This window comes from Anopheles ziemanni, chromosome 2 (genome assembly GCF_943734765.1).
Source record: "Anopheles ziemanni chromosome 2, idAnoZiCoDA_A2_x.2, whole genome shotgun sequence".
Taxonomy (NCBI): domain Eukaryota; kingdom Metazoa; phylum Arthropoda; class Insecta; order Diptera; family Culicidae; genus Anopheles; species Anopheles ziemanni.
Window position 1 is genome coordinate 74,532,357 of NC_080705.1, and position 25,095 is coordinate 74,557,451.

At 45.9% G+C, this 25,095-nt stretch overlaps 5 protein-coding genes across 7 annotated transcripts; 1 reads left to right on the plus strand and 4 right to left on the minus strand.

The window, feature by feature from the left end:
* Positions 1 to 1,293: 1,293 nt before the first annotated feature.
* Positions 1,294 to 8,283, minus strand: LOC131294330 (aminopeptidase N-like). The gene is made up of 12 exons (XM_058322375.1): positions 7,598 to 8,283; positions 6,602 to 7,103; positions 6,292 to 6,530; positions 5,556 to 6,210; positions 4,984 to 5,483; positions 4,836 to 4,914; positions 4,719 to 4,738; positions 3,817 to 4,155; positions 3,065 to 3,710; positions 2,754 to 2,992; positions 1,781 to 2,673; positions 1,294 to 1,403 (listed from the first exon to the last, which is right to left on the minus strand). The coding sequence occupies exons 1-12, from the start codon at positions 8,281 to 8,283 to the stop codon at positions 1,294 to 1,296; spliced, it is 4,908 nt and encodes a 1,635-aa protein (XP_058178358.1).
* A 511-nt stretch (positions 8,284 to 8,794) lies between these two features.
* Positions 8,795 to 12,550, minus strand: LOC131282356 (aminopeptidase N-like). The gene is made up of 5 exons (XM_058311793.1): positions 11,979 to 12,550; positions 11,454 to 11,903; positions 10,774 to 11,114; positions 9,368 to 10,689; positions 8,795 to 9,253 (listed from the first exon to the last, which is right to left on the minus strand). The coding sequence occupies exons 1-5, from the start codon at positions 12,548 to 12,550 to the stop codon at positions 8,795 to 8,797; spliced, it is 3,144 nt and encodes a 1,047-aa protein (XP_058167776.1).
* Positions 12,551 to 14,227: 1,677 nt separating this feature from the next.
* Positions 14,228 to 14,908, minus strand: LOC131282357 (protein A16-like). The gene is made up of 3 exons (XM_058311795.1): positions 14,785 to 14,908; positions 14,499 to 14,705; positions 14,228 to 14,439 (listed from the first exon to the last, which is right to left on the minus strand). Exons 1-3 carry the CDS (start codon positions 14,906 to 14,908, stop codon positions 14,228 to 14,230), a joined length of 543 nt encoding a protein of 180 aa, XP_058167778.1.
* A 1,636-nt stretch (positions 14,909 to 16,544) lies between these two features.
* Positions 16,545 to 17,255, plus strand: LOC131294331 (protein A16-like). The gene is made up of 3 exons (XM_058322376.1): positions 16,545 to 16,668; positions 16,733 to 16,909; positions 16,996 to 17,255. Exons 1-3 carry the CDS (start codon positions 16,545 to 16,547, stop codon positions 17,253 to 17,255), a joined length of 561 nt encoding a protein of 186 aa, XP_058178359.1.
* A 1,960-nt stretch (positions 17,256 to 19,215) lies between these two features.
* Positions 19,216 to 24,788, minus strand: LOC131282779 (85/88 kDa calcium-independent phospholipase A2). Of its 3 annotated transcripts, XM_058312322.1 has the most exons (11): positions 23,333 to 23,395; positions 22,914 to 23,115; positions 22,741 to 22,831; positions 22,484 to 22,654; positions 22,274 to 22,408; positions 22,027 to 22,207; positions 21,466 to 21,641; positions 20,773 to 21,351; positions 19,900 to 20,682; positions 19,699 to 19,822; positions 19,216 to 19,499 (listed from the first exon to the last, which is right to left on the minus strand). In XM_058312322.1, the coding sequence occupies exons 1-11, from the start codon at positions 23,376 to 23,378 to the stop codon at positions 19,267 to 19,269; spliced, it is 2,721 nt and encodes a 906-aa protein (XP_058168305.1). In that variant the 5' UTR covers positions 23,379 to 23,395; the 3' UTR covers positions 19,216 to 19,266. The 3 variants fall into 3 exon arrangements, with proteins under 3 accessions (XP_058168305.1, XP_058168304.1, XP_058168303.1); XM_058312321.1 differs by lacking the exon at positions 23,333 to 23,395 and adding an exon at positions 24,690 to 24,788 and having other exon boundaries at positions 19,900 to 21,351; XM_058312320.1 differs by having other exon boundaries at positions 19,900 to 21,351.
* Positions 24,789 to 25,095: the final 307 nt, after the last annotated feature.

Sequence of the window (25,095 nt, forward strand, 5' to 3'; positions counted from 1 at the left end):
TCGACAGTTGGAATTCGAAACATGCTACCTGAGAGAGGGACCATTACATTACATTTTTATGACCGGTGCCAGAGGGAAAGGCACACATCTATCAAAGCCACCCCAAAGTGTGGCACTTAAGTAGCTAATCCACAATGACAATGGAGTATAGTATTTCTTGTTATCATTGGGATTGTACGTTATGGCGCTTATTATTTTTCTTTTTTTGAATGCTCATTCAGTATTTTCAGTTATCGATTCCGGATTACTATCAGTTGTGATCAAATAAAATTTTGATAAGCCAGATGCAGTAGTAAACAGCTACTACTAACAAGAAAATGGTCATTTAAAAGTTAAAACTCAATACTTTTCACTTTGTTTCTAATCAAAATTAAATTGATTTATACATTGATTTCGACACAGGATTTTACAGTCCCGTTCATTGAAGAGGATCATGTTTACAATTTTCAAAACACTTGAACATTTCCACAACACTTGAACTTTAGAAACTGGATATTTCACACTAGGGAGTAACTTGCGCAGGAATGAAATCTTATCTGAAAAGCTTTATAATCTAGTGCTACTAGCAGAACCACAGAAGTTTGAATTATTTTTATCATGCTATAAATGCGTTCACATGATTGAAAAAAAGAAATCACAATGGCATTTCGACACACGGGTGCACTAGATAGTAATATGACGTATTGCTATCTACTTTACCCGTTAGCATAATGGCAAAGTGTGCTACATTCTTATCTATTAGGATGCTGCATTCATATATAAACTTGTGAAATAGCCGACTGTTAAAGCATTATGGAGTTTCATGGAGGATATGCCAACCTTCTATCGGGGAACCTGAAACATTTTTGAATCTACTTGCTCAGAAAGGTTTTATATCGTTTTTCGTGAGAAATTTCATTCATTTGGCATATTAATTACATTTGAACTGTATAGTTTTAGCGGTTTTGGGCCTTGTAGTAATATGTTGCACTAAATGTTCTATTTATTTGTTGTGATTGGCTTTGAATGTGTGAGTTCTGAAAATAACGAAAATCTATTATATGCAGTAATTTTTAACCTTTTATTTGAATATAGAATATTGATAAATAGAAATGATATAAATATGCATAAACAAGTGTGAGAGAAACCTGTAGCGACAGTAAAAAAGGCTGGAACATGCGTACGTTGTATTCAATACGTGCATGATGCGCCGATTCTTGCACCAGAAGCAAAAAAGCACTGACCAGAGCACGTTCTTATATGTGATTGAATTGGTTTCAATACATAAAAAACTTCTTGTTTGAATCTTCTTATTCACTGGGCCAAGATTTGACTTAATGCAGCGGTTAAGGGTTTCACGTTCCTGTCAATCCATTTGCGGTTGGCTTGCAGCTTGTAATCGATCGCCGAGACAACGGATGGGGCTGTGTTTGATACAGCAGAGCGGAATAGATCAATTTCAGACGGGTCCGTTACGTAATGGGATAGCTCCAGTAGGAATTGGGCGATCGTAGCAGGTTTGAAGTCACTGGTAGGATGAAAATAAACGTGTTATGAAATTTTGTAATAACATTTGAATACATATCATACCTCTGCCGCTGAGAGATTTCCGCGTGGAGTGTGTGTATGACACTGCTAGGAGTAACTTTCATTCCCACGATCAAATGATACAAACTTTTGCTACGCACAGATTCTTCAAGTTCAAAAAGGTATTGGACACCCTGAACATTATGTCCCGTGCAGTCTACAACTTCCTCGATGTATGTTCTCGCCGAAAGATCATTTGACTGGCTTTCCATACCACGAGACATTTTTTCTGCAATCTCGTTTCGTTCGTCGGCTCTGGCCAAGCGGAGTCCACTGCACACCAAGGCACGATCGTTGGCGTTGTAAAAGTTTTCGGCGCTCTTGCAGGATTCGCTAGCACTGCAAGCCAGCTCGATCGCAATCGATCTGAGCTCTTCATCGTTGGCCGACTCGTGTGATCGTTTGGCAAAGCTGTACTTTTCGAGCAGTGGTGCAGCCAGTTGTTCGGTGAAAGTCTGCAGCATCTCCGAAGCCTTTGCATCGCCGCGCAGCATTGTCTTAAGATACCGCAGGTTCTCGTACGCCACCACCCATGGGACGTAGTCGGTTTCGTCGCGGAGATAGCTCATCAGCTTCAGGGCCGCACTATAGTCTCCTCCATCACGATATGCGATGTTCAACGTGTCGTCGATCAGGCGAGCACGAGCTGCCGGTTGTATTGAACCATGATCGGTAGTCAAACGCTGGATGAGCTCGTCCAGCAGTGGTTCTTCGTATGAGATGCGGTAGTAACCGGTCGAGTGAGGATTGAATGTCACCGTTTCTCCCTCAGCAAGTGGAATACTGTACGAAACCTCCGAGATGTGCGGTGGCATCCAGAATGCGGGCAACTTCTCGTACGCCGTGTTGGATTGCGTCGAGAAGGAGATCGGAATCCACCAGGAGCTATTAAGGGGATCCTCCTGAGGTTCAGCATAGTAGCGCGTCTGTGTGAAGTAGAACTCACTTCGATTACGTCGTACCGACACAATCGGAACGCCGGCCTGATTAGACCAGGAACCGAAAATTTCATGCATGGACAGGTTCGCTGGCAGTGCTTTGTCTTCTTTAGCGGCTTGATCTAGACTATCGAAAAGATTAGACTCTTCAACAACCCCGCGGGGCTTGCTGTTCATGAAGGAAGAGAACAACAGACATGGAATTAAAAAAATAGAAACAAAATTATTGTAGTGAAATTGTGCACTTACTTTTGCTGCAAATAGTAGCGTAATCCCTTCTGGAAGGTACGCTCTCCGAGGGCGTAGTGCATCATGCGCAGAACGCTGGCCGCTTTGTCATAAACAACATTATTAAAGCGATGCTTAATTCCGTGGCGCGTTTCATCGTAATGTGTCATCGGAATAACATTTGGCCATTTGTCTACGTTGAAGGCTTTTTGCATGGTGTCCGCAACAAATAGTTCTCGATGGATGAGGTCTGGATGGCTCTAGATAGTTTAAGGTTAGATGAGATTCGTTAGAAAAATCATGCAGGGAAGTAAGCCCAACTTGCGTCGTACCAAAGATCCTATGTAACATTCATAAAAGCGAGCTAAGCCTTCATTCAACCACAAGAAGCTCCACCATTTCGGTGCCAGCAGGTTGCCAAAGAACTGATGTATGTACTCATGAGCAATTGTCTCCACCACGACTACCTGCCGGCTAAACCCATGCTTTAGTGGATCAAAGAGAACCATTGATTCCCTGTAGGTTACTAGGCCCCAGTTTTCCATGGCCCCATTTGCGTAGTCACTGTCCGGGATGGCAACATTGTCGATTTTGGACAGAGAATACCGCTCGTTGAAGTAGCGCTCCATTACAGGGATAAACCGCTTCGAAGCATTGACAGAGAACGTAAGAAGGTTTGCCGACTGAGGCTTAGCCCAGGTCGCTACCGTTAGCATTGTTTGTGGTAATGTTGCTTCTTCACCCACGAAATCGGATACGAGCCAGGCAACCAGGTAAGTCTGCATAGGGGGAGTTTTTTCGAACTTAAATATCTTACGGTCGCCATCAACCGTTGACTTGCCCGGTGTGTTCGAGCGCACGTGATACTCCAGGCCGCACGTGACGACGATTTCGAAGGTTGCTTTTATTCCTGGTTCATCGTAGCACGGGAATGCAGTTCTTGCATCAATGGGTTCGAACTGCGTCAACCCTAGGTGGCTAGTAATTAAATTTGATTGTGGAGTAATAAATGGGTTATTCTGTTAGTATCAACAATAATAAGTACTCAACACTAGAAAAACTTAAAACATTCAAAATAACTCACCGTGTAGTACCATTAGCGCTGACATAAGATGAACGGTAAAACCCTGCTCGATCGTATCGGTCGATAGTGTTGGTGAACGCGATGTCAAGCATGTAGGTTCCGCTGGTCGGTTGTACCACCTCTCCCACATTAATTACCAGAAACTCCTTCTCCTTGTCGAACACGTATCCTTTGATCGGTATTTGATTTTGTACACTATTAAGTAACTTCAGACTTTTGATCACACTGCGCACACTGTGCAGCACAATCTGATCAGTTGGTTTGACTACTTTGATTTCAATCTGTAACGTTCCGGTGTACTCGAAAATGCCCCGGTCAATATAGGTTTCTAGCTGAAGACTGTAGTGTATAGGGACGGTGTTGTTTGGAAGGCGGAAACTGAAAAAACCACGCCGTGGTCTAGAGTTCTGTCCTCTTACATTGTTGCTTCCGAGCAAAACGAAGGCTACTACCAACAGTGTTCGACAGTTCATCTTTCCAGAAGAGACACCAAACTACGAGTACCTTAAACCACTTCCAGCAAACGGGTATTTATTTGAAATGGACTATTCGTTTTTCCATCTGCAACGAAGTGTGGTAAATTGTAAACGACGTTGGTTCGTGAACCTATTAGTTTTCATATCTGCGTCTCGTGGTAAAATCTAGCCAAGGACACTGGGAGGGAAAGCTGGCATTGTAAAGCTGCAGCATAAGCAAAGATAATAAAACTTTATTGGCAGTTATTTGACCTTTCATTTCATCAACGTTGCAAGCATGCATAACTCAAAAGAATAACTGTTAAAAACTGTTACCGAGTAGTTTATTTGTGATAATTTAAAATACAATATTTGTTCCGTACACTCATATATATGTTATTTGTTTGAACTGGTTTAGCTGCAGTGGTTGTAATACTCTGCTAAAACAGTTTCAGAAGTTGGATCAACTGCAAATAAGAAACAATAATCATCAAATAAAATATTAAAAATCACTCCATTAACAAAATCGAGATTCAAGTGAACTAATTCGTTGGTTGTACGTACCTCATAGTATCGGCCAATATTATCCGCTCGTCGCTCGATATCGGCAAGGATATCCAAAAACGCTGGTTCGCTTGCAATGCTGTAATCCGAAGTTAAAGTCAAATGAAATCAATTGACCGATACGTTCTATAGGACTTCCGAGACATACCTTTGTAATATATCGAGGAAATTGCGAGACAACCAGTGATCGACCGCATCATAGCCGATGGCCGACTGCTGGTATACAGCCGTTAAAACCATCTCCCATTCCCCAGAGAGATACATCGTCGGCCGTTCCAGGATGGACAAGAGCAACGCGTCCAGAAATGTAGCATCCTCTGCACAGGCCAGCGTGTCGATGATGAACGCTCGCTCCCGATAATCGGTGACCGTCTCTAATCGCAGCCATAGGGCCTCGAGTTGCTCTAGACTGGCGATCGTAGCGCCACCACAGTATACACTTCTCTTCAGATAGGCCGGTATAGAAACGGCACCGGTAAAGTCATCCAGCATCCTGGATAGGGCTACCGTGCGACAAGCAGCTAGTCCCATGCGGCAACTCCACTCGATCACGGTACTACGTAGTTGTTGAAGTTCGTGTGCATCATCGGGCCCTGCGTCGAAGCGCACCAGGTTGAAGACATTCGTAATTTGTGCTGCAACGAAGGTCTATATGATGGGAATGTTTAGTGACGCGTGATCTCCAATTAAGAATCCTAGTTAAATGATCATAGCACATACCGCAAATGCTTCGTACGCAGAACGATCAGGGATTAGTGCGCCTTGTAAAACTCCCAGATTGTCTGCAGCCAGTGCCACGGTCCACGGTATGGCGTCGACTTCCTGACCTATGTACTGTAGCAAGCTGAACAGTATCGTGGCATCGTTACGCTCTGTTTGGAAAAGCTTGAAGCAATCGTCGAGCAGTTGGCCCCGGGAAGCCGGTGGAATGCTCGTTGGATCCGAAATAAGATGCCGTATCAAACGCTCCCAGAGATTCACATCGTAGTTCACCCGATAGTAGGCGATCTGGTGTGGATTCAATAGAATTAGCGTATTCTCAGTGACAGCTGGTTCCGGCCACGTAACCTGGGAAGTGCCTTGTGGTATCCACAATTGTTTTCGCTGAGTGGTGCCCGCCGTCAACAGGTCGTAGGCGATAGGAATCCACCACGTACGGTCGGAGGAAGTAGTTATATCGGCGTTAAGATAGTGCTCTTGCCGGAAGACAAGCTCGTCACCGTGCAGTTCTACCGTGACCAGGGGATAGCCGGACTGGTAGATCCAGGGACGCATGAGGCTTGCGACGTCATATGACACCGGAAGCACAGCATCTTCCTGGGCGGCACTTTGGAGGCTTGCGAATAGATCATCCGGCGTAACAGATTTGTCTTTGCTGGAAAATATTGTACACGCAAAAGGAGATGTTTATGAAATCGAACAAATTTTCCAAAAACATTTCATCAGTATGCATTACTTTGTGTTTATGTATCTTCGCATGCCCTTCTGGAACGTTCTTTCGCCGAGTGCGTGATGGAACATGCGAAGAACACTGCCCGCCTTTTGGTACGAAATGATATCAAACATACGCTCGACATCACGCCGTGTATCCACCTCGTACGAAATTGGCCTAATGTTGATGTTACTGTCCACCAGCAAGGCCGTTTGAAGCGCCTCGATGGTAAAAGTTTCCCTAAATCGAATGCTTGGCTCGAGCTGTAGAAGGTGTAAAGGGGTTTGATAAATGTAAAAACAACAAACCTCATTATGTGACTCATTTACCGTACCTCGCTGGTAAGATAGTACTCATAAAGCGTGGCGAATCCCTCGCTCAGGAACAGATCGGACCACCAGTGCGGTGTGAGCAGGTTGCCCAAAAGCTGATGCACAAACTCGTGCACGATGGTGGCGATGACATTCTCCTTATCGCGGTTCGTACCGGTCGCTTCGTCGTACAGAAGGTACGGCTCGGCGTAGATGACTAAGCCCCAGTTTTCCATTGCGCCAAAGTACAGGGCCGGCACGGCAAGCTGGTCGAGCTTCGGAAGATCGTACGTTTGATTGAAGTACTGCTCGACTGCCCGAATGGCGGCGGCCCCTGAAGTAAGACCGTATGCTTGCGCACTGGCGGTCGTTCCCGGTGGCGCTAGAACCTCCATGTTGATGGTGGATGGGGGAGACCTCAAGGTGGTTCGCGTACTAAGAAACCCATCGGTTATCGCAAACGCGACCAGGTACGTCGGCATTCGTGGGGTCGTTTGGAAGCGCGTCTGTTTAATACCGTTGCCACTAATGATAAATAAATTGATGATCGATAATTATCAACAGGAACGAGGCGCAAAGCATTAGTCATCCATTTATCAAAGACCTAAGCAAACCATCAATTCAATAAATACCACTCATAAAACGATAAAGATGATATTTCGCAACATTGTACACTATTTCCCAAATCATGCATAAAAAAGAGGGGGATTTTGGTCAAATTAAAAAAAAAACTTCCATAAAACCATTTGTCTAATAAAAGAAGGAATGCTGGAGCTTAAAAAGTAAGGATACATAATGCCTAACATTGGAACCAAGAATGACATTTTTCAATCTTTAGAACGACATCACAGAAAGGAGGTACACAATCTAATTTGTACGAATTTCAGTTATAATCGATCAATGTTAGTAGTCTTTACTATAAAATGTTGGAAATATATCTACGCTTGTAACTCCGGCAAATGGACATTACTACACCACCATCGCATAGCATTCGCAAATCAAACAAAAGGTATACTTACATTATCTTCACCGAAGCTACTGGCATATTGGAGTGAACTTTCATATCAACGCCACTGTTGATGATGATTGTAAACGTTGCCCGAATGCCCGGTTCGTCGTAGCACGGGAACGCGGTACGAGCGTCGACCGGCTGGAACTGGGTGATTGCGGCAAAACGCTCCACACCCTCCGCGTAGTACGAGGCCCGGAAGAACCCGGACACGTCGTCACGGAGGACATTCTCGAAGCGAATCGTCAGCTGTAACCGAGCGCCCTGGGCGAACTCGACGTTGGTTCGAATCGTCAGCAGTTCCCGTTCGGGATCGACGTCGATGGCTTCGATGGGAACCACGTTCTGGTTGGCATTGTGTACCGATACACTCACGATGCCAACTCCGCGGGAATTCAGGACGATCGATCGAGTTGCCTGTAGCACGAGAATCTGCACCGTCACCGTTCCGGTGTAGGTGAAATCCCGCTGGTGTATGTTGGAGTGCAACTCCAGAACGTAACTCTCCGGTGTGGTCTCGTTCGGCAGACGGTACTGTGACGAAACCCTCGGAACTCGCACTTCCTTGAGCCCTGAGTACTCCTCCTGCAGGTTCAGTTTGCTACGATCTAGGCGTCTTGGGTGCGAAAGTCCTTCGAGAGATACCGCAAAGGTGCACAGTACCAACAGCGCCAGGCTGCTCCGTCCGAACAGCATCGTGTCGGATCCTTAAACCAGTGCTCTGAAGCAAATGAAGTGTTAGCTTGCAATCGCGCGGATGGAACTAAATTGCTCCCGGCTAGTGGAGGGACTTTTTATTCCCAGCCAATTCAAACAATACTTATCGATGATCTAATCTTAGTCGGCTCTGGGAACGAAATTTGGATTTACTGATGGATTACCAGGAAGTTCTTCGACCGAGGAACACAATGCCAGGAGATGGTCGGGAATGAATCATTCCACCCTATCAAACATGATTGCGAAAGAGATCGTTACGCAGCAAGTCTGCTGTTGGATAATTGCTCGTGGACAATTGAAAAGTCGGGGTGTGATGTAAGGATCGTAGACGCAATTCTCGTTTATTTAAGATACTGTATCGTTTATCTTACTCTAATCATCGCTATGACGTTACACTGTATTTCCTGGTGATGGTTGGGAACAATGGCCTTGTCATACGCGAACCATCTTATCATCATCGACATCGTCATGACAATCTTCGTCGTCGTTATTATCCTAGTAGCTGTACTGTGACCACAACCAGGAGCGCGGCCAATGAGACACTGATTGTAGCAGCACCACCGTCATCATCGTCCTCGGTCGTCGTCTCTACCGTCGTAGTGGTCACGGTTGTGACTGGCGCGACGGTAGTGGTCACGGTTGTAGCTGGTGCGACGGTAGTGGTCACTTCTGGAACGGTGGTCGTCGTGGTCACCCCCGGAGCAGCGGTCGTCGTGGTCACCCCCGGAGCGGTCGTCGTAACTACTGTTGTCGTAGCAGCTGTCGTAGTGGTCGTGGGAGCCTCCGTCGTGGTGGTCTCCAACTCGACCAGGAACTCGGTCAAGAAGCTGGTCAACATCAGACCCTCGAATCCTTCCGTCCAGGCGATGTTAGTTTGAACCGAGTTGCGCAGGTTGGTCGCCGTCTGTGCGGTAACCCTGTCACCGAGTGCCGTGATAAGCGTGTTGAGCTGTAAATGGGATGGGAAAATAAAAATCTCTGTTAGACCTGGTCCTCGAATGTTACTCTGGTTCTCATGAATATCGATCTATCGGACGGTAGAGGCTGAACGCGCCATTATTACCTTGTTCAGTTCCTCTACATTGTTGGAACGGGACGCGATGCCGGACAGTGCCGAGGTGAGCGTTGACGAACCAAGCTGGCTGACAAAATCGTTGGTGTACGTGCCCTCCATGAGGAACTCGATCAATGCGTCTACGCCGACACGGCTTCCCGAGTAGACGGCCTGCACGACACGGCGACGTTCCGTGAGGCTATAGTTAATCTCGTTGCCATTACCCAGAGCGGTCAGGAGGAACGCCTGTAGGTATTCCTTGTTGGAGGAGCAACCCAACGAGTCGATCAGTGCCGTACGCTCGGCCAAGTTCTTCGAGTTCATCATCTTGCGGTACATGTACTGGTACACGGCTTCGTCGGCATTGCGCATACCGTAGCAGTACGTGACGGTTGAAATGTCCGCCGGGACTGCCGGTCCTGTACCAAGTGCTTCCCTGTTAAGGAGCGCACCGGTCCGTGTCAGACAGTCAGTGTAGCCGATCGTGCACGCCCAGGTGGAGATCGTCTGCTTGAGATACTTGTGCAGTAGTGTTTCGTCGGCTGCGACAGCGTCGATCGTTAGCGTACTATAGACGTTCTCGATCAGCGCATCCACGAACTGCAAGAAATCGTGGTATTGGGCCGTGCCTCGCAGGCGGCTGTTGAAGTACGACAACACCACATTGGCTGCCGTCCACGGGGCGTACTCTTGCTCGTTCCGCAGGTAGGTCAACAGGCGCAGGGTGATGCGCATATCGAGCCGACCGGACCGAGCGAGCCAATACGCGTCATCGATCAGCTGCGCCCTGTTCAGTCGGTGCACGCTGGCCCAGTTCGCGATCAGCGCGTTGGTGATCAACTCCCAGTTACGTTCGTCATAGTTCACCCGGTAGTAGCCAACCTGTTGCTTGTTGAAAATGATCCACTCGGTCGCGGGCACGGTCGTCTGGATACGGGCGGCCTTACTGGCCAACCACTGGAAGTCATCGAACTCGTTAAAGTCTGCCCGAGCCTGGTTCACCATGTTGTACGGGATCATCCAGATGTTCTCGTTCGGCACCTTGCGGTCGGAGTAGAAACGCTCCTGCGAGATAATGACATCGCCCGTATCGTACGATCGGCGCACGTTCAGCACCGGATAGCCGGCCTCCGTCGTCCAGGTACGCATGATCTGCGCCACAGTCACTCCAGCGGGCAGTACATTCTTGCCTTCGATGGCATCCTGCAGACCACTGTATAGCTGTTCATCATTCGCTTCCTTTAACGCACGGGCTTCGAGGTAGATCTTCAAACCGGCCCGCCAGTTGTCATCACCCAAAACGACACGCATCATGTTCAGTACGCTTCCCGCTGGAAAGGTAAAGGAAAACAGTCATACATCTGCGGACACCCCCTTCCTTCGCCACCACATGCAATTTCTCTTCCACAACTTACACTTCGGGTAGGCAACGCGATCAAACAGGGCCGAAATTTCGCCCGGAGTCGCCGCATTCCAGTTCATCGGTCGGGTAGATGCCTGACCGTCGGGGACCATGGCGGCCTGAATGACCTGCGTGTTGAACAGCTCCCAGTACTCCTCACCCGGGTAGGCGAGATCCGTCGCATAGTACTCGTACAGCGTGGCAAAGCCTTCATTCAACCAGATGTACTCCCACCATTCAGGACTGACCAAGTCGCCGAACCACTGGTGCGCATACTCGTGCGCAATGGTGGTCGCGATGCCGGTTTTGGTGCGATAAGTGCTCACGGCTGGGTTGAACAATAATAATTGTTCTCTGCCATAAACCGAAGAAGAAAACAACAGTACACAGAACAATGTTAATGGGAATCCAATCGGTTTCGATAAGAGCGCGGTTTGCGATAGTGATCGTACTATATTGCTCTCGTCTTCTTCGCATTTTTTCCCATTCCGATCGAAGACAATCTAGTCCCCGAATGGCTTATCGAGCGGTCTCTCATGATTTTACGATCGATATGCCCCAGCGGTACCGATATTTGAAGATTTATATGACGTATGGTTAATGAGGAAGGGAGGACGGGGGAAAAAAAAGGAGAGGGTACTATAAACGCACAATCATCGACACCTGCCCGGGGACGGCCCCACCCTTTTTTACCTGTACGTCACCAAGCCCCAGTTCTCCATGGCACCTGCCGCAAAGTCGGGCACGGCGATTTGGTCCATCTTCGGCATAACGCTGGCGTACTCGATGCCAAGGTAGTCGTCCAGAGCTTTCAGGATTTTGACACCCGCCTCCAGGGCGAAGGGGATCTCGTTGAATACATTCGGACGAGCGTAGACGCGCTGCGTTCCGGACTGGCGGTACAGGAAGTCGGACACAACGAATGCCAGCAGGTAGCTGGACATGGCGGGCGTCGGATTGAACTGGGTGGTTCGCATATCCGTCTCTACGTCGGTGGTGGTAGCGACCGGCATGTTCGAGATGGCGAAGTAAGTCCGGGAGTGGGTGATCGACACGGTGAATGTGGCCTTTAGTGCCGGTTCGTCGTAGCACGGGAACGCCATGCGGGCACTGGTCGACTCGAACTGTGTAGTCGCCAGATATCTGTGCAGGGGGTGACGGAAATCGAGAATGTGACGTGACAAGAACCACCATGAATGTCAATCGATCGCTGCTTACCTGCGCTCACCAGCGTCGTTCACGTACGATGACACATAGAACCCGTCATCGTTGGTGGTTAGGCGTCCCTCGAACGTAACCTCCAGCAGATAGAACCCGGTCTGCAGGATAGTCGGGCTGGTAAACGTCAGATGTTCCACACGCGTATCCAGGCTGAAGGTGGCGTCTCCGATCAGCGTGGGCGCTCCTTCGACACCGTTCGGTAGGGACGAAACCTTGGCCGTCAAGATGCTAAGGCCGCGGTTGTGCAACACCAGCTTATCGGTAGTCTCCAACACCTGCAGCTTGATAGCGACGGATCCCGTGAACGTTCGCTCGTTGCGGTGAATGTCCGTGCGCAGATGCAAGTCATAGTGCAGCGGGACTGAGGTCTTCGGTAGGCGGTAGGTTTCGTCCACAGCCTGAACCGGGGCCACACCGGTGATCACTTCACTGGCCGCGTCTAGATCCACCGGCTGCCCTAGCAGCTCATCGTCCCCATTTATTCCAACGTTCCTGAATGGAGGCCGCTCGGCTCCGGCCAGCAGCAGCCAGCACAAGCCTATCGAAACTACGCTCAACGTACGCACCATTGCTTACTCTCGGTACCGGGTTTTCCGGTGTACCCTTCTTCTGGCAGCCTTTGCGGTGCACTGGTAGGTCCAGTTCGCACACGGTAACCTTTAATAGCCGGTGTCACATCTAACATCTAACAATCGATTCCCCGGCTAAGCCGAAACAGCAAGGGCTGACGTCTATTGACACCGGTTAGATCGGTCTATCAGCGGCTTACGATAAGATAATCGGACTATAGCCATCACGGCCATTTTATTGAGGTGCAGATATGTTTGTTGTTGGCCCTCTATATGACAGGACACCATCTATTGATAGCAGTTGCCTGTTAACTATCTTACCTCAAACCCGTTTCCCCATATTACAGCGAATGAATTACATGGGCTTCCCAAAAAAAAACATGATTTATGATTGTTCTATTCAGTAGCTTCTTTTGAATCGCATGATGATAAGATAGAATTCATCTTCTTTTAGATTTGACTAGAAGAACTCACCTGCATATTGTTGCGTTAGCAAGGTTCTTGCTATACTAAAGAATTTTTCAAATCTAATCACTATTACAAAAAAATTTGCTGTTTCCTAACAAAATAAAACCTTTATTTATAAAGACAAATTCGTTGAAGTTTGTTTTGGGTAGGATTCAAATCGGTTCTTGAATGTTTTCTTGTAAAATGACTTTACTTAAAGTTAGATAGTTTACAAAAAAAACTCTCAGAATAGACTAAACAATTAGACACCTGTGTACAAAAAATCTCTAGGTGCTATTTTTATATGTATAACAATGCAATACAATGCTAAATTTAATGTTTATCTTTATTCTCTTTAATATCCTACCGATCGAACTAATTCAATACCAATTCAAAATGGACAAACAAACAATAATCATAAGGAATACTGTATGAGTCTGCTAATTTGACCCTTGCTAACTCATTCATTCATTCCAACTTCTACACAACTTTTCTCGCTAGCGTCATCTTGATCATAAAATGGCGTTTGGATCGCTCGAGGTACGGGTTAGATAAGCATTATCGGTCTTATCTAATCCCTAAGGCACGTGATAATCGCAATAGGTGGCATTCAATTGTATAGTTGTAATTTGCCCAGTACTTATAATATGCAATTTCCGGACAGTTTGTTGGTATTGGCTGAACTTGTTAGTCGTTGTATTGCAAAATGGAGTTAAATTTCCGCTTCATATCAACAAGCGAAAAGGCCACAATGGTAAATGTGTTAAGGTAACAAAAATTTTCATCTCCGAAAAGCGAATACATGCTGTTTAACATTGCGTAAGTGAAAAGAAACTTTTTAGGCATAGTGGTACGATGTATGGTGAATTTTTAGATCCTGAACCGAAATTTAGGTCAACATGTTAGATAGGACCACATTTTTGAAACACGGATATTACAAGACCAAAAACCAAATGTTTGTAATAAAAAAGGTTGAGAACTTTCATTAAAATTAAAATTTCAATTAAAGTGCTTTTATGAGGACTATTTATAATTCGGCATATTTTATATTCCCCATGAAAAAGCAACTGAACATGGCATGGTTCTGATATTTTATTTATCAATACCATAATCATAAGCATTTGATAAAATACTCCTCGGAGTGATATTCTTCAATTTTAAAATGTATTTATAAAATAAAACTAAACTCCATTAGCTCCATTGCGTCGAATTTAAATCATTCTAAGGACATTAAAAGTATTCCTCACACAGATACGGCAGCACTATCGATGTGTTGTAGCAATCATTGTTCTTCCACACACCGTCGGGATCAACGCTAATACACGTGGCTTCGATTTGTTCGAAGTAGCTGGGTGCTGTCTTTACGATCAAATCTGTTGTGATCCAAGTGAGCTCAGGAACCGGTGAACCAATATTCGTCGCTGCAATCCAGTACTCGGAGTCTTGTCGGGCTGCGAAAAGTTCCCCGTAGCAAGCAAGTCAATGCGTTAACGATCTCGACTGTCAAAAAATTTGCCATAGCACTTACCGACCAACCGTTCGATCGCTCGTTGTTCTTCCTCCGAATCGGTAGTTGCCAGCGATTTGTCCTCGTCGATGCAGTTGCGCCAGGCGCGGAAGAATGTCCCGATGCCGCCGGTACCGATGGTGAACTTCTTCTTGCGCACGCCATAGTTGGCCGGCTCCAGGAAGCGAGCCTGCGGTGCCGCTGCTGTAATCAAAGTAACCAATGGTCAGCGATGATGCAGAAGGTGTAGGTTCACCATCCTTCACTAGGCACAGCTTACCATTCGAAACAGTTTCCTTTACATGTACCGCCTGTTCCTCCCGGACAACGTTTATCGCTAGCGCTAAACCGATGCACGCCAGCATCAGGACTACCGCCAGAACACTTCCATTCTTGATGAACATCTTATCCGCTTTAGTTGATGCCGTGTGGTGTTTGCTGGCAGCGAGTGCAGCGACTGTCAACTGCAACCGCTGGCGCACCTCCTTATATAAGCAAGCAATTTCTGGTCGAATTCGGCAAATTGAAACCAGTTATTTTATGTTGCATTTTCGTTCTCGATATGAGTGTACTGCACTCTCGTGTGCTTGACCTGCACTGGCTGTGGAAGAGGGATGCTGGAGGAACAATGATAAATATACTACCTACGAACCGCGAAGATCTGAAAGCAAATCGCATAATTGTTAATTCGTTTGATTTAAACTTCAAACATGCTATTAATATGCTACACATGATATGTGCTATTTCTTTTAACTTTCAGTTTAATCATTTGGTTTAATATTTGTTTGTTATTCGTAGAACTTTAATTGTTTTCAAAAGTTTTATACTTTTCCTATTCATTATTTCTTTTTTTCTGTGTGAGATACCTTTACAAAATTCAGTAATTTTCCACTGGAATTGTAGAAAATAGGTGAACTTGTTTGATTTGCTGAATGAAAATTGGTAAATAAATGTAAAGCCATCTACAAGAACTTCAAAGTATCCAAATGATTTTTGGAGGCTGGCACCTTTTCGAAAAAAAAATGAAAATCAATAGATTGTGCACTATTTTCAGGGCGACTGTGACCTGTTTACATTTTTATACGTTTTCATTATTTTATAGAAGAACAATTTAATTTAAATATTGGTAGAACATTTAAAACAGAGCAGATTTTTTTAAATTCAGCGACTAACGAGCTGGGCGGTTACCTTGTTCCCAATATATTATGGTATTTGTTAGAATATGTGTGACTAGTGAAAGCGATATATTGATTTTTTAAGTGTTTAGTGGTCACACCTTTTACAATCTTCTGGTATGGCCAAATGTCCAACTGAAATTCAAAATGGAATCAGCCTTAGCTTACAGTTGAACTATTTTAAATTTAGTTGATTACTGTATCTTTTGGTTGGTTTGAATGTTTCTGTTGCCAAAAAAAAACAAAATTTATATCGACGAATTCAACATAACGGTTGTTGGTTTCAACCACATGTCAAGAAACTCCAGCAGAATAAAATATAATAAATAAAAATCAATGAAACCAGTTTACGTTACCCAGATTCAGGGTCAACGTTCCTTTTGCATTTGTGATTATTCTTAGGTTGCACAACCGTCTTCTTTGTCCACCCATCCTGATGCGTTTTCTTTTCGCCAAATTTGAATACTTTGGCGAATAACTGCAGTTTCTGCATTTCCGCATGCGAGAACTCGTTTCGCGAAATCAAGTTTAAGCAGAGAAAACAAGGGACCAAAAAAAGCTGTCCGTACAGTGAACCGCCCAAAATCCCTTGGCGGAGACTTACCACCGGGTCCTTGTTGCTCGTTTTTCGTTCCGATGTTATTTTTTATTTTACATTTCTGTTGTTTGGAGCCCGTTCACCGGTCGGAAAAGGTTATCAAATTGTGCTGGGAGAAAAAAAGAAGAAAAAGAAATACTATAAAAAATGCGGACGACGCATTCCCGGTTCCATTTCTGGCCAACCGTCTGCAACGAAAGATCGTTCCGTTTTTCGACGCTTAGGGTGGATATAGTGGAAACGATTGCATTCAAACGATCTGTCAGGATGAGATCTCTTCAGGTTTACGTACTTCCGATCGTGGGAATGCTCGCCGTTTGCTCCCTGGTGGCCAGTGTCCCATCGAGTAGTAGCGACAAAAAGGCTTACGCTCCGGAAGCTGCAGACACTGGTAAGAAGTGCAAACAGTGCAACGCCAATCAAATCGGTTAAACTTAGGCTCATCCACTTCACAGCTCACCGATCTTTTCCCGTCAATCAGTTGCCGCCGTTGACGTACAGCAGCAAGAACTACACGGCCTACCTGGAAGTGGCAAACTTTTTCCAAGCCTGGCAGCTGTGCAGAGATAAGGGCCAGCGTTTGGCCACGGTCGAAAACTACCAAGACCATAAAGCCGTCCGTGAGGCAATTTGTAAGTGATCGCCTTCGTTACAACCGTCCATTACATGGCGTTGGAATATGTTCTTATTTCAATCTGTTTGTCTTCCGGCGCCTTAGTGCCGGTTGCTGGGTTCGAGGCAGCGTTCTGGATCGCCGGTACCAATGTTGGGGCGAAGCCGGCCGAAACCGGCACGTACTACTGGATCACCAACGACCGTCCGGTCGGCTATCTGAGTGGATTCGAGAACTGGCTCACTGGTGAAACAATTACCGATCCGGACCAATGTATTGCGCTCTACCTTGGCAGTGCCATGTGGATTGCTGGAACGTGCGATTCGGATGCTTTCTTCGTATGCGAGGAATCGCAGGACGTCTGATGCCGCTTTCAACTTCCACACCACGCGATTATGTTAGCTCTATTTAGTTCAATAATGCCCATCCCGAAACTGTGCTGTAAGATTCAAGTAAATAAATCGGAAGGCCCGCTGGAGAAAGCCAAGAATAATACGTCAGTGTTAGGCATTTTTTGTCTTGATAGTTTTATAGTTTTAAAGGAGAGTATTACCACCTGTTAAATCACCCTTCCCGATTTACTGTTTCATTGTATTGTGAATTTTCAAAAACCGAAAAACAGATGATATTAAACCGAAATTACGATAAGCTTCATTTTGATCGGTTAACAGTTTTGAATGAAAGTAAATGTGAAAACAAGAATACTACTAGGTATAAAACCAATTTTTTTATTTCACAAAGCCACGCTTTATTTAACACAATTCGTACTGAATGGTTACAATAATATTTTGCCATGTCATATATATTTTCTGACCATTAAGATCCGTTTGTTACTTTCCATTACCGGGTCGTCATCTGCAATTCCAGAGAGGTTTAAAAAAAGTAATATGTACAAAATCGGTGCATTTGATTAATGTATTTTCTTAATTTTTCTTCTAACATATTGTTCCAAAATATATTGTACCCATTGCAATACTGGAAGTAATGATTAAATGTGACTCTTTATTCGAATTCTTTCACCCAATTTTGTAATTTGTTATTCGACATACTTTATCCATCGTGAACATTAGGGAAGATTTATAAAATGTGTCCTCAACGATGCCAATTAAGCTTTTACCTTGAGGTTTTTTCTTCTGAGGTCTACAACACATTTATTTAACCGGAGTACGTTTGTCACAGCAAAAAACAAAAACATAAGCAACCAACGTAGTTAATCGAGTTTCTTGAAATGCACAGACCAATTATTTAACCATTTTCTGCCTATTACGCTTATAACTTTCAACTATGTTGAAAGAACAATTATTCAGAGAACGAACCACCGTCAATAATTAACTAATTATAGGTGCGAGCGGGGCAAAAGTTTAACTTCTTTATTGCCGCTAGATAAATAAATCACAACAATTGTTATTTGGTGAATGAAAAATATTTGTTTCCTGTGCCACTGTCCAAAACAGGATGTTTATAAAAGTGTACCATTTGTGGTCAATTAACGAAACGGTCTAGACCCGGATGATTGAATCCATATAGTTTTTTGTACTGCTCTCTCTGTCTCTCTTTTGCTTTGCCTCATTGACCACAAAATCTCCAACACACTGGCCATTTGTTGTCTATTCAAAGCTGATCCTTCAAATTTTACATCAAACACTCATGACTCACGGTATAACGATAGGAAAAAGCCGTCTACGGTATCGGTCTACCAATATCTTACATGCTAATGACAACAAGACAACGAAACGACAACTCCCTCCACTGGAACTAAGACGGCGGCCGAAAGACGGTATTCATTGGAACACTTTGTCGCTGGACCACGTTCAACTATACTATACTCAATCGAATGTTTTACCGATCAAAGGTATTTGTGGTTCATGTTTCATGACATACTTCTCAGGATCCTTTCCTGCTTTCCGCGATGGCACAGGCTCAGCTAAAATATTAAATAAACCCCCTTCCTGCGTATAGCCGGACTGCGCAGCTAGCCTCATTCCATCATTCCGTGCAAACCCGAACGATGGCTGTACCTAGACGCCATAGGTTCCGTTCCTTCGCTACCAACGATTAATTTCGCGCGTTTTCTAAGGATATTGTCAATGACGTCAGTACTCATCGGTTTGTAGCCTCAACCGTATGTATGCTACGAAAATTCGTACTCGAACTCGCATTGCGTTCGCTGAAAACTAGTTCTATCGACTCACAGAAAAAAGGAGGTAAGTAGCATTGTTTCCAACTTTCTAATTCGCATTCTAATGCTCCTCGGGTGTGGGTGGGTTCGCGTGTTCTATGTGGTGGGTGGGTGGGTGGTTGGGTGGTGGGTGGTACGGATAGCTATAGCGCTGTGGTTTACTGTAAGATTTACTACGGTACTGCCAGCCCTTACTGCTATTTGAGCAGATTGATCAACTCGATGACCTGCTTTCGATTGCTGTGCATGTACGCTTTCACCTCCCAGAGCATGTTGATCAGCGGCTCGTCGATCTTCTCGTCCATCGCAATATCTACCGATAGCTGTGGATTGAACCGGAAATACGGTACGCCAATCATGCTGCACCACGCCCGGGCACGATCGATCACGCGTCCATCGGATGCCGTTGCCTGGTCGACAAGCAGTGTAGCTGCGGGGAAAGAGAGAAATAAAATATTTCAATCATGCCGATAACAAGCATGTCTAAACCGGCAGGCACACATTTGCGTTAAAACAATCAAGCCTGGACAACGTACTTCTGTGAAGCTCTTCAGAATTATTACACTAAGATAAATAAAATTCTCTTTCAAATAAGAAACAAACACTGAATGAAGCAGTTTTATACTTACTGATGGTAGAAATACCATAGGCCAGTTTGGCCGTGTCCCATATACCACCAGGACGGAACACATCGATTTCCTTCAAATCCACCACCGGGGCTAGACCGGTACCGAGCGAAACTACCACCGATACCTGCAAGTAAAAGATGTCATCAACATCTCCCGATCAGAATAGTCATATCTCAGCTAAGCCAGATCGCCGCAACCTACCGGAACTACCTCGGCCGATCGGCCAGTATAGTGAAGGGCGGCATTCAGCTCATGAATTTCCGTCATGGCGTCCAGGGTGGGATTGTTGGCGATTAGCCCACCGTCCAGGAAGCGTCCGTAGGCGCGGAAATAGGAAGGAGCGGCACCGGTAGCCCGTGCCGCCCGCCACACAAGCTGTTCGCAGGGTGGTGGTGGCGGCTCCCGCCGATTACTCGAGGGTGTCACGATGCCCATGATGTCGCTCGCACACTCATAGTTGCGGAAGAGATGCAAATCGACCGGTTTCCGATCGGCCATCACACCCGTTACCATCAGCCGCGGGTGCTTGATGTCCGTCATCACGGTAAACTCGCCTAGCTGATCCTTCAGCACCGACTCGAGCAGATCGCTCGGGTACGGCCGCATGCCGACGAACGCCTGGTCCTTCATGCGTAAGTACAAGCACATGCACTGTTTCATCGTTTTGCCGACACCCAACGCGAGTGCCAGTATGCCGCCGGTGCTGGTGCCTGCGACCCAATCGAACAGATGCACGATGGGCGTCCCGGAGAGGTTCTCTATCTCGAGCAGCATCTGTGCCAGCACGAGCCCACGAATGCCTCCACCGTCGAGGCACAGAAGTCGTCCCCGGCCGGCGTAAGTGTGCTGTCCTGCACCAATCGAACCGGCATCGCTCGACGAGCGTTGCTGTTGATGGTGGTGTTTGCTCGATTCAGCGCCGTCTGGCGTTTTAGCCGGTTCGCCAGCAACACTGGAAGCGCTTGCATCGTCCGTCAGCATCGGCTCGTCACCGATATCGAAGTCGCCCAGCAAGTTCGCCACGCCACCTTTCAGCGATGAGTACGATGCACTAGGTGATGTCGGCTTCGAGACAGCTTCCACTTTGTTCGTGAACATTGACAGCAGCGCATCCATCATGCTCGCCCCCTTCCGCTCCTGGCTGACGTCGACCGTTTTCGGCTGGCTACGCTCTCGCTCCTCTGGGATGGAAGCTCGGATCGTGTTCGAGATCAGGCTGGGCACGCTGTTACGGTGCGACTTGCTGTTGCTCGTGCATGCCAGTACCTGCTGGATGTGTTCGCGCTGTTCACTCGTTTCCGGCTGGGCCGGCGGTATACCGTTATACGAGCCGTTGGCCGCGCAACCTGGTGGACACCTGCCGCTACCACTGCCCTTTTCCGGACATCGTTTCGCACCGACCGAGTGCAGAATGTACAGTATCATCGCCTCCTTCGATCCGTTGTCGTCCTTGCCGACCATGTGGCGGGGCGTTTTCCCGTCCTTGTTCGGCTTGTTGAGGTCCGCTCCGAACACCACCAGACACTGCACAATCGGGATGAGTTTCTTCTCGACGGCGATGTGCAGCGGAGTGTTGCCGGAATTGTCCACCACGTCTATCTCCGCCTCGTGAGCGAGCAGTGCAACAACGCATTCCAAACGGTCTCTGGCCACCTGTAATTATAAACCAATTGGCATTATTATTTTAGTTTCAACTACACAACGGGCAACAGATTTTCTCGCAACATGAGTGAAAACTTAAGCAAAAACGTTGAACCTCCAACTCACCATCACATGAAGTGGTGTTTGGCCATTAAAATTCACCAAATTCACGTCGCATCCACGCTCGATCAAAGAATTCAGTACCTCCCGACTGGAGCTCCAGTGCAACGGTGTGCCACCGTGCTTCATGTCCTGTGTGAACAATTTGTTCGGATTGCTAACGAGAAAGTCGGCCACATTACCTGTAGAAGAAGGTTCTAATGTTGATTATACCGGTCGGGATGGAACAACCACGGGGAAGGGTCGGGAAGGCAGCGAGTTGTCAGTATTTAAGCACCCCGATTTTGGCAACGGAACGGGGGTAAATTGAAAAGAAAAGAATATTGAAGCAAAAAATAAAAAGAACACGAAAGTACTGTAAGTAACGATTGAATTATTAAAGCATGTGTTTGCTATTAAGAATAAACAAATAAATTCGTTAGTTCCACAAACTTGCCATCAGTGCAGGCTTCAGAAAGGAAGGAAAAAAATTAAAGCGAAACATTATAAAACAACGGAAGCAAATGACGAAAAGAAATCGAATATTGTTTAGCCACATTCATAAGGTCCATTCGTTGGTGTACGTACTTGTTGGTATCGCTTTGTTGTAGGCGTTACCGGCGCTACGGGCCATTTTGTTAGTGTCTGCCCCGGCCAGCAGCAACGCCTTCACGCAGTCCGGTTTATCGGCCAAACAGGCCAGATGAAGTGGCGTGTAGCCATCGGTGTTGCAATGGTTTAAGTTGGAGATACTTTTGGCGGTCAGAAGCTAGAAGCAAACAAAAGGCAATTAAAATTAGCGCACTAGAACCGATGAGGTTTCACATTCGCATACATTGATCATTTCTTTGGTTGTGCTAGCCGCATAGTGGAACACGGAGTTGCTATTCTTATCCAAGTGATCCAGGTTGCAGTAGTTGGATACCACCAACGCTTTAGCGAATTCAATATTATTCGCCTTCACCGCCACCTTTGAAAAGAATAAAAATCGAACATAAGGTTTTCATTTCTGAAAAAGTGAACCGCAATTCGCATGGATTCTTACCTGCAGTGGCGTCAACATGTCGGAGTATTCTGCATAGTCGAGAAAATCAATTATACTAGGATTCGAAATGTAGTCGGTAAGATTGTAAAAAGCCACCACGTGCGCCAGCGACCAGGAAGGATTTTCGATCAGCGTATCGCACAGCTTCTGCAAGCCATTAATGTTGTACATCTGCACAAGGAAACGGGTGTATAAAAGGGAAAACAATCAATTAATAAATAGCTCGTACTCTCGGATAAAATCTGCTCTTGAGTTACCTCTCGAACGATTTTCACCAACTCCGGCAGACGCTGGTGGAATGCTTCGAACTTTTCTTCCGCTGCCGCCTGCGTCGGTGCGCGATACAAGCTGTCCAAGAGTAGACACGGAAGAGTCAAGATTAGTTCGAAGGCTCGCGTTCCCAATCTTTCCAAACAACACAACCAACTACCTGTAGGACGTGTTCAACGTTTCCGAGTGCGGTCGCTCGAGGATGATTTCATACACCGGCTTCTTATCGGCTGCATTCGGATTCGGCGCGAACAGGCGCATCGTTTCGTTCCGCTGCAGTACCGGCAGGTTGACGTAGGACTCATTTTTCACCTCCTGTACTTTGTTCGGCGGCGCATCACCTCCCAGGAACCGCTGGAGCGCTGTACGGTTGCCGTTTTGGGGGAGGGGCGGGTGGTTTGGTTGCAACATGGATGCATTGCGGCATGCCGTTTTGAGAGAGAGGTGTGTTTTGTGTGTGGCGCGCGTGTACCAAGCGGAAACGTAAAATAAATTCAAATAAGGGAATGAGAACAAAGTTTTGAAATTTTGTTAGGTCTAGCTGCTGTCGATCGTACGGGTGTATTGAGCATGTTGTACCTAAACCAGATGCCAGCGCACCGATACCAAGCCAAGCCATTTCCATTGGGAGCTATTACGAAGGTTCTACCGCTTCGATGAGTGTAGGCAACACGTGTAACAACGTTTAATACTGGGTATGGTTTAAGACGTCCTAATTAAGTACTAGGTACGGGAAGAGGAGAAGACATTCTGTTTGCGTGATATGAGGTAGATGATTAACCGTCGAACTCGAGCTCGTGGATGGGTTTGAGGATTGTTTCAAGCAAAGTCATGAAATGATCTAAAATGTAGCGAGAATTCAAATTCTGAGCGTAGGCTTCGATGGGGGAACTGAAAAGATTCCAAATGACAGTGGAAATATGGCAATATCCATGATGAGAATATACAGTCAAACTAGCACAGTGTGTACATCAAACAAAGTGAAAAACAAACGGAAAAGCGCTACAAGAGATAACCAACCAAGCGACCCGAAATAGGACCGGGTATCTATGATCACCAGGTTCAGGATGAAACCGTATCCGCAAGCATGTGCACCAGATCAACCGTGACGCGTGGTGTCGCACCTGAGTAGGCCGACGTTTTTAGCGAACAGGATTCGTTAGCAACGAGCAACTTTCGGGGCCCGCAAAGAATGTCGAGTGTCGTTTTACAGTTTTGATGACTGCACATGACATTGAGTGTTGCCCTTCAAAATGCTATTTGCAAAAGCAAAATTCCTACTTAAATACGACTGGCACAGCAAGGAGGGGGAGAAGAAAAGACTTCGAGACAAATATGTACCTTGCATAAAATCTCTTTCGACTATTGGAGGGTTTTTCCACAGCCCTGGAGAAAAAGAAGGGTAACCATGGAAGTATGTAATACACTGTGCCATTAATCCCAGCCAGTTGGAGGCGAAAAACACCCCCAACTTTCTTTGGCGGAATATTAGTTGAGTCATATCGATTTAATGTTGGGCGAGGGAACGAGATAAAGAAAACTTCCAGCATACGACCGGGGGAGCTGCTCGTGCGCTTGTGTTGTTACTGCTTGAGTGCTACTTTTTTTATTTATTTTTCCCCATTTACTTTTCGCCCAATTAAGCAAATCGCCACGGGAAATTCATCATGCTGCAGACTGAGCAGGCCGGAGCTGTTTACCTAGAACTATGATTTCGTACAAGAAAGGCTTAAAGTAGCGCTGGTGACTCATTTGTTTGCAATCCGACACGGGATTGAATCATTCGCTGTCCGCAAACGAAATCGTAAACATGCTGAACTCTGTACACAACAAACATTTTTTGTTCATATTACGTACACTTTTTAGAAGGTCTAATCTAGGGGCATAATTTGATATTGATAGTAGCCTTTATCCACGTTTTCTGTTACGCACTCACCGTTCAACATGTTTCTCTGCTTGCAAATTTGCCCGGATGTGTTTTCCTATGCTTTGCTTTAGGTGCTGATAAGAAGTGCAGTGCACAGTTGCATTAGTTTGTCTTTTCGCACGGCAACACTTTTCACTGTTTTGATTACGTTGTACCACTGGTGGAGACGTATACGATCCGGACCGAAAAACGGTCACCTTCTGCACTATTTCAGCGAGTAGCACTATAGAACTGTTTTATTTAACACTGAATCTACTACTAGGTCAATCGCTTACAAACTCCGACGTTTCAACGGGGAAAATGGTACTGTCAACACAGGAACAAGGTTCTTGCAACAAAATGTTTCCACTTGTGGCACTTCCAAAAATAGCCAATTCTTGGATAACTTTTCAGTTGCTTGACCGATTTTCACAAA

Excerpts from the sequence above, each read along its gene's own strand:
- LOC131282357 (XM_058311795.1), bottom strand. The coding sequence starts at position 14,908 with ATGTTCATCAAGAATGGAAGTGTTCTGGCGGTAGTCCTGATGCTGGCG. Across the intron at positions 14,706-14,784 it reads AAAGGAAACTGTTTCGAATG|CGGCACCGCAGGCTCGCTTC; the intron begins GTAAGCTGTGCC and ends TGATTACAGCAG. Across the intron at positions 14,440-14,498 it reads CTATGGCAAATTTTTTGACA|ACTCCGAGTACTGGATTGCA; the intron begins GTCGAGATCGTT and ends CAGCCCGACAAG.
- LOC131294330 (XM_058322375.1), bottom strand. The coding sequence starts at position 8,283 with ATGCTGTTCGGACGGAGCAGCCTGGCGCTGTTGGTACTGTGCACCTTT. Across the intron at positions 2,993-3,064 it reads AATGTTACATAGGATCTTTG|AGCCATCCAGACCTCATCCA; the intron begins GTACGACGCAAG and ends TAAACTATCTAG. Across the intron at positions 1,404-1,780 it reads TGCAGAAAAAATGTCTCGTG|CCCCATCCGTTGTCTCGGCG; the intron begins GTATGGAAAGCC and ends TATCAAACACAG.
- LOC131294331 (XM_058322376.1), top strand. The coding sequence starts at position 16,545 with ATGAGATCTCTTCAGGTTTACGTACTTCCGATCGTGGGAATGCTCGCC. Across the intron at positions 16,669-16,732 it reads TCCGGAAGCTGCAGACACTG|CTCACCGATCTTTTCCCGTC; the intron begins GTAAGAAGTGCA and ends TCCACTTCACAG. Across the intron at positions 16,910-16,995 it reads AGCCGTCCGTGAGGCAATTT|TGCCGGTTGCTGGGTTCGAG; the intron begins GTAAGTGATCGC and ends CCGGCGCCTTAG.
- LOC131282356 (XM_058311793.1), bottom strand. The coding sequence starts at position 12,550 with ATGGTGCGTACGTTGAGCGTAGTTTCGATAGGCTTGTGCTGGCTGCTG. Across the intron at positions 11,115-11,453 it reads TGGGGCTTGGTGACGTACAG|AGAACAATTATTATTGTTCA; the intron begins GTAAAAAAGGGT and ends GGTTTATGGCAG. Across the intron at positions 10,690-10,773 it reads TCGCGTTGCCTACCCGAAGT|CGGGAAGCGTACTGAACATG; the intron begins GTAAGTTGTGGA and ends TTACCTTTCCAG.
- LOC131282779 (XM_058312320.1), bottom strand. The coding sequence starts at position 23,378 with ATGGAAATGGCTTGGCTTGGTATCGGTGCGCTGGCATCTGGTTTAG. Across the intron at positions 22,655-22,740 it reads TGGTGAAAATCGTTCGAGAG|ATGTACAACATTAATGGCTT; the intron begins GTAACTCAAGAG and ends TTCCTTGTGCAG. Across the intron at positions 21,352-21,465 it reads AAACACCACTTCATGTGATG|GTGGCCAGAGACCGTTTGGA; the intron begins GTGAGTTGGAGG and ends TTATAATTACAG.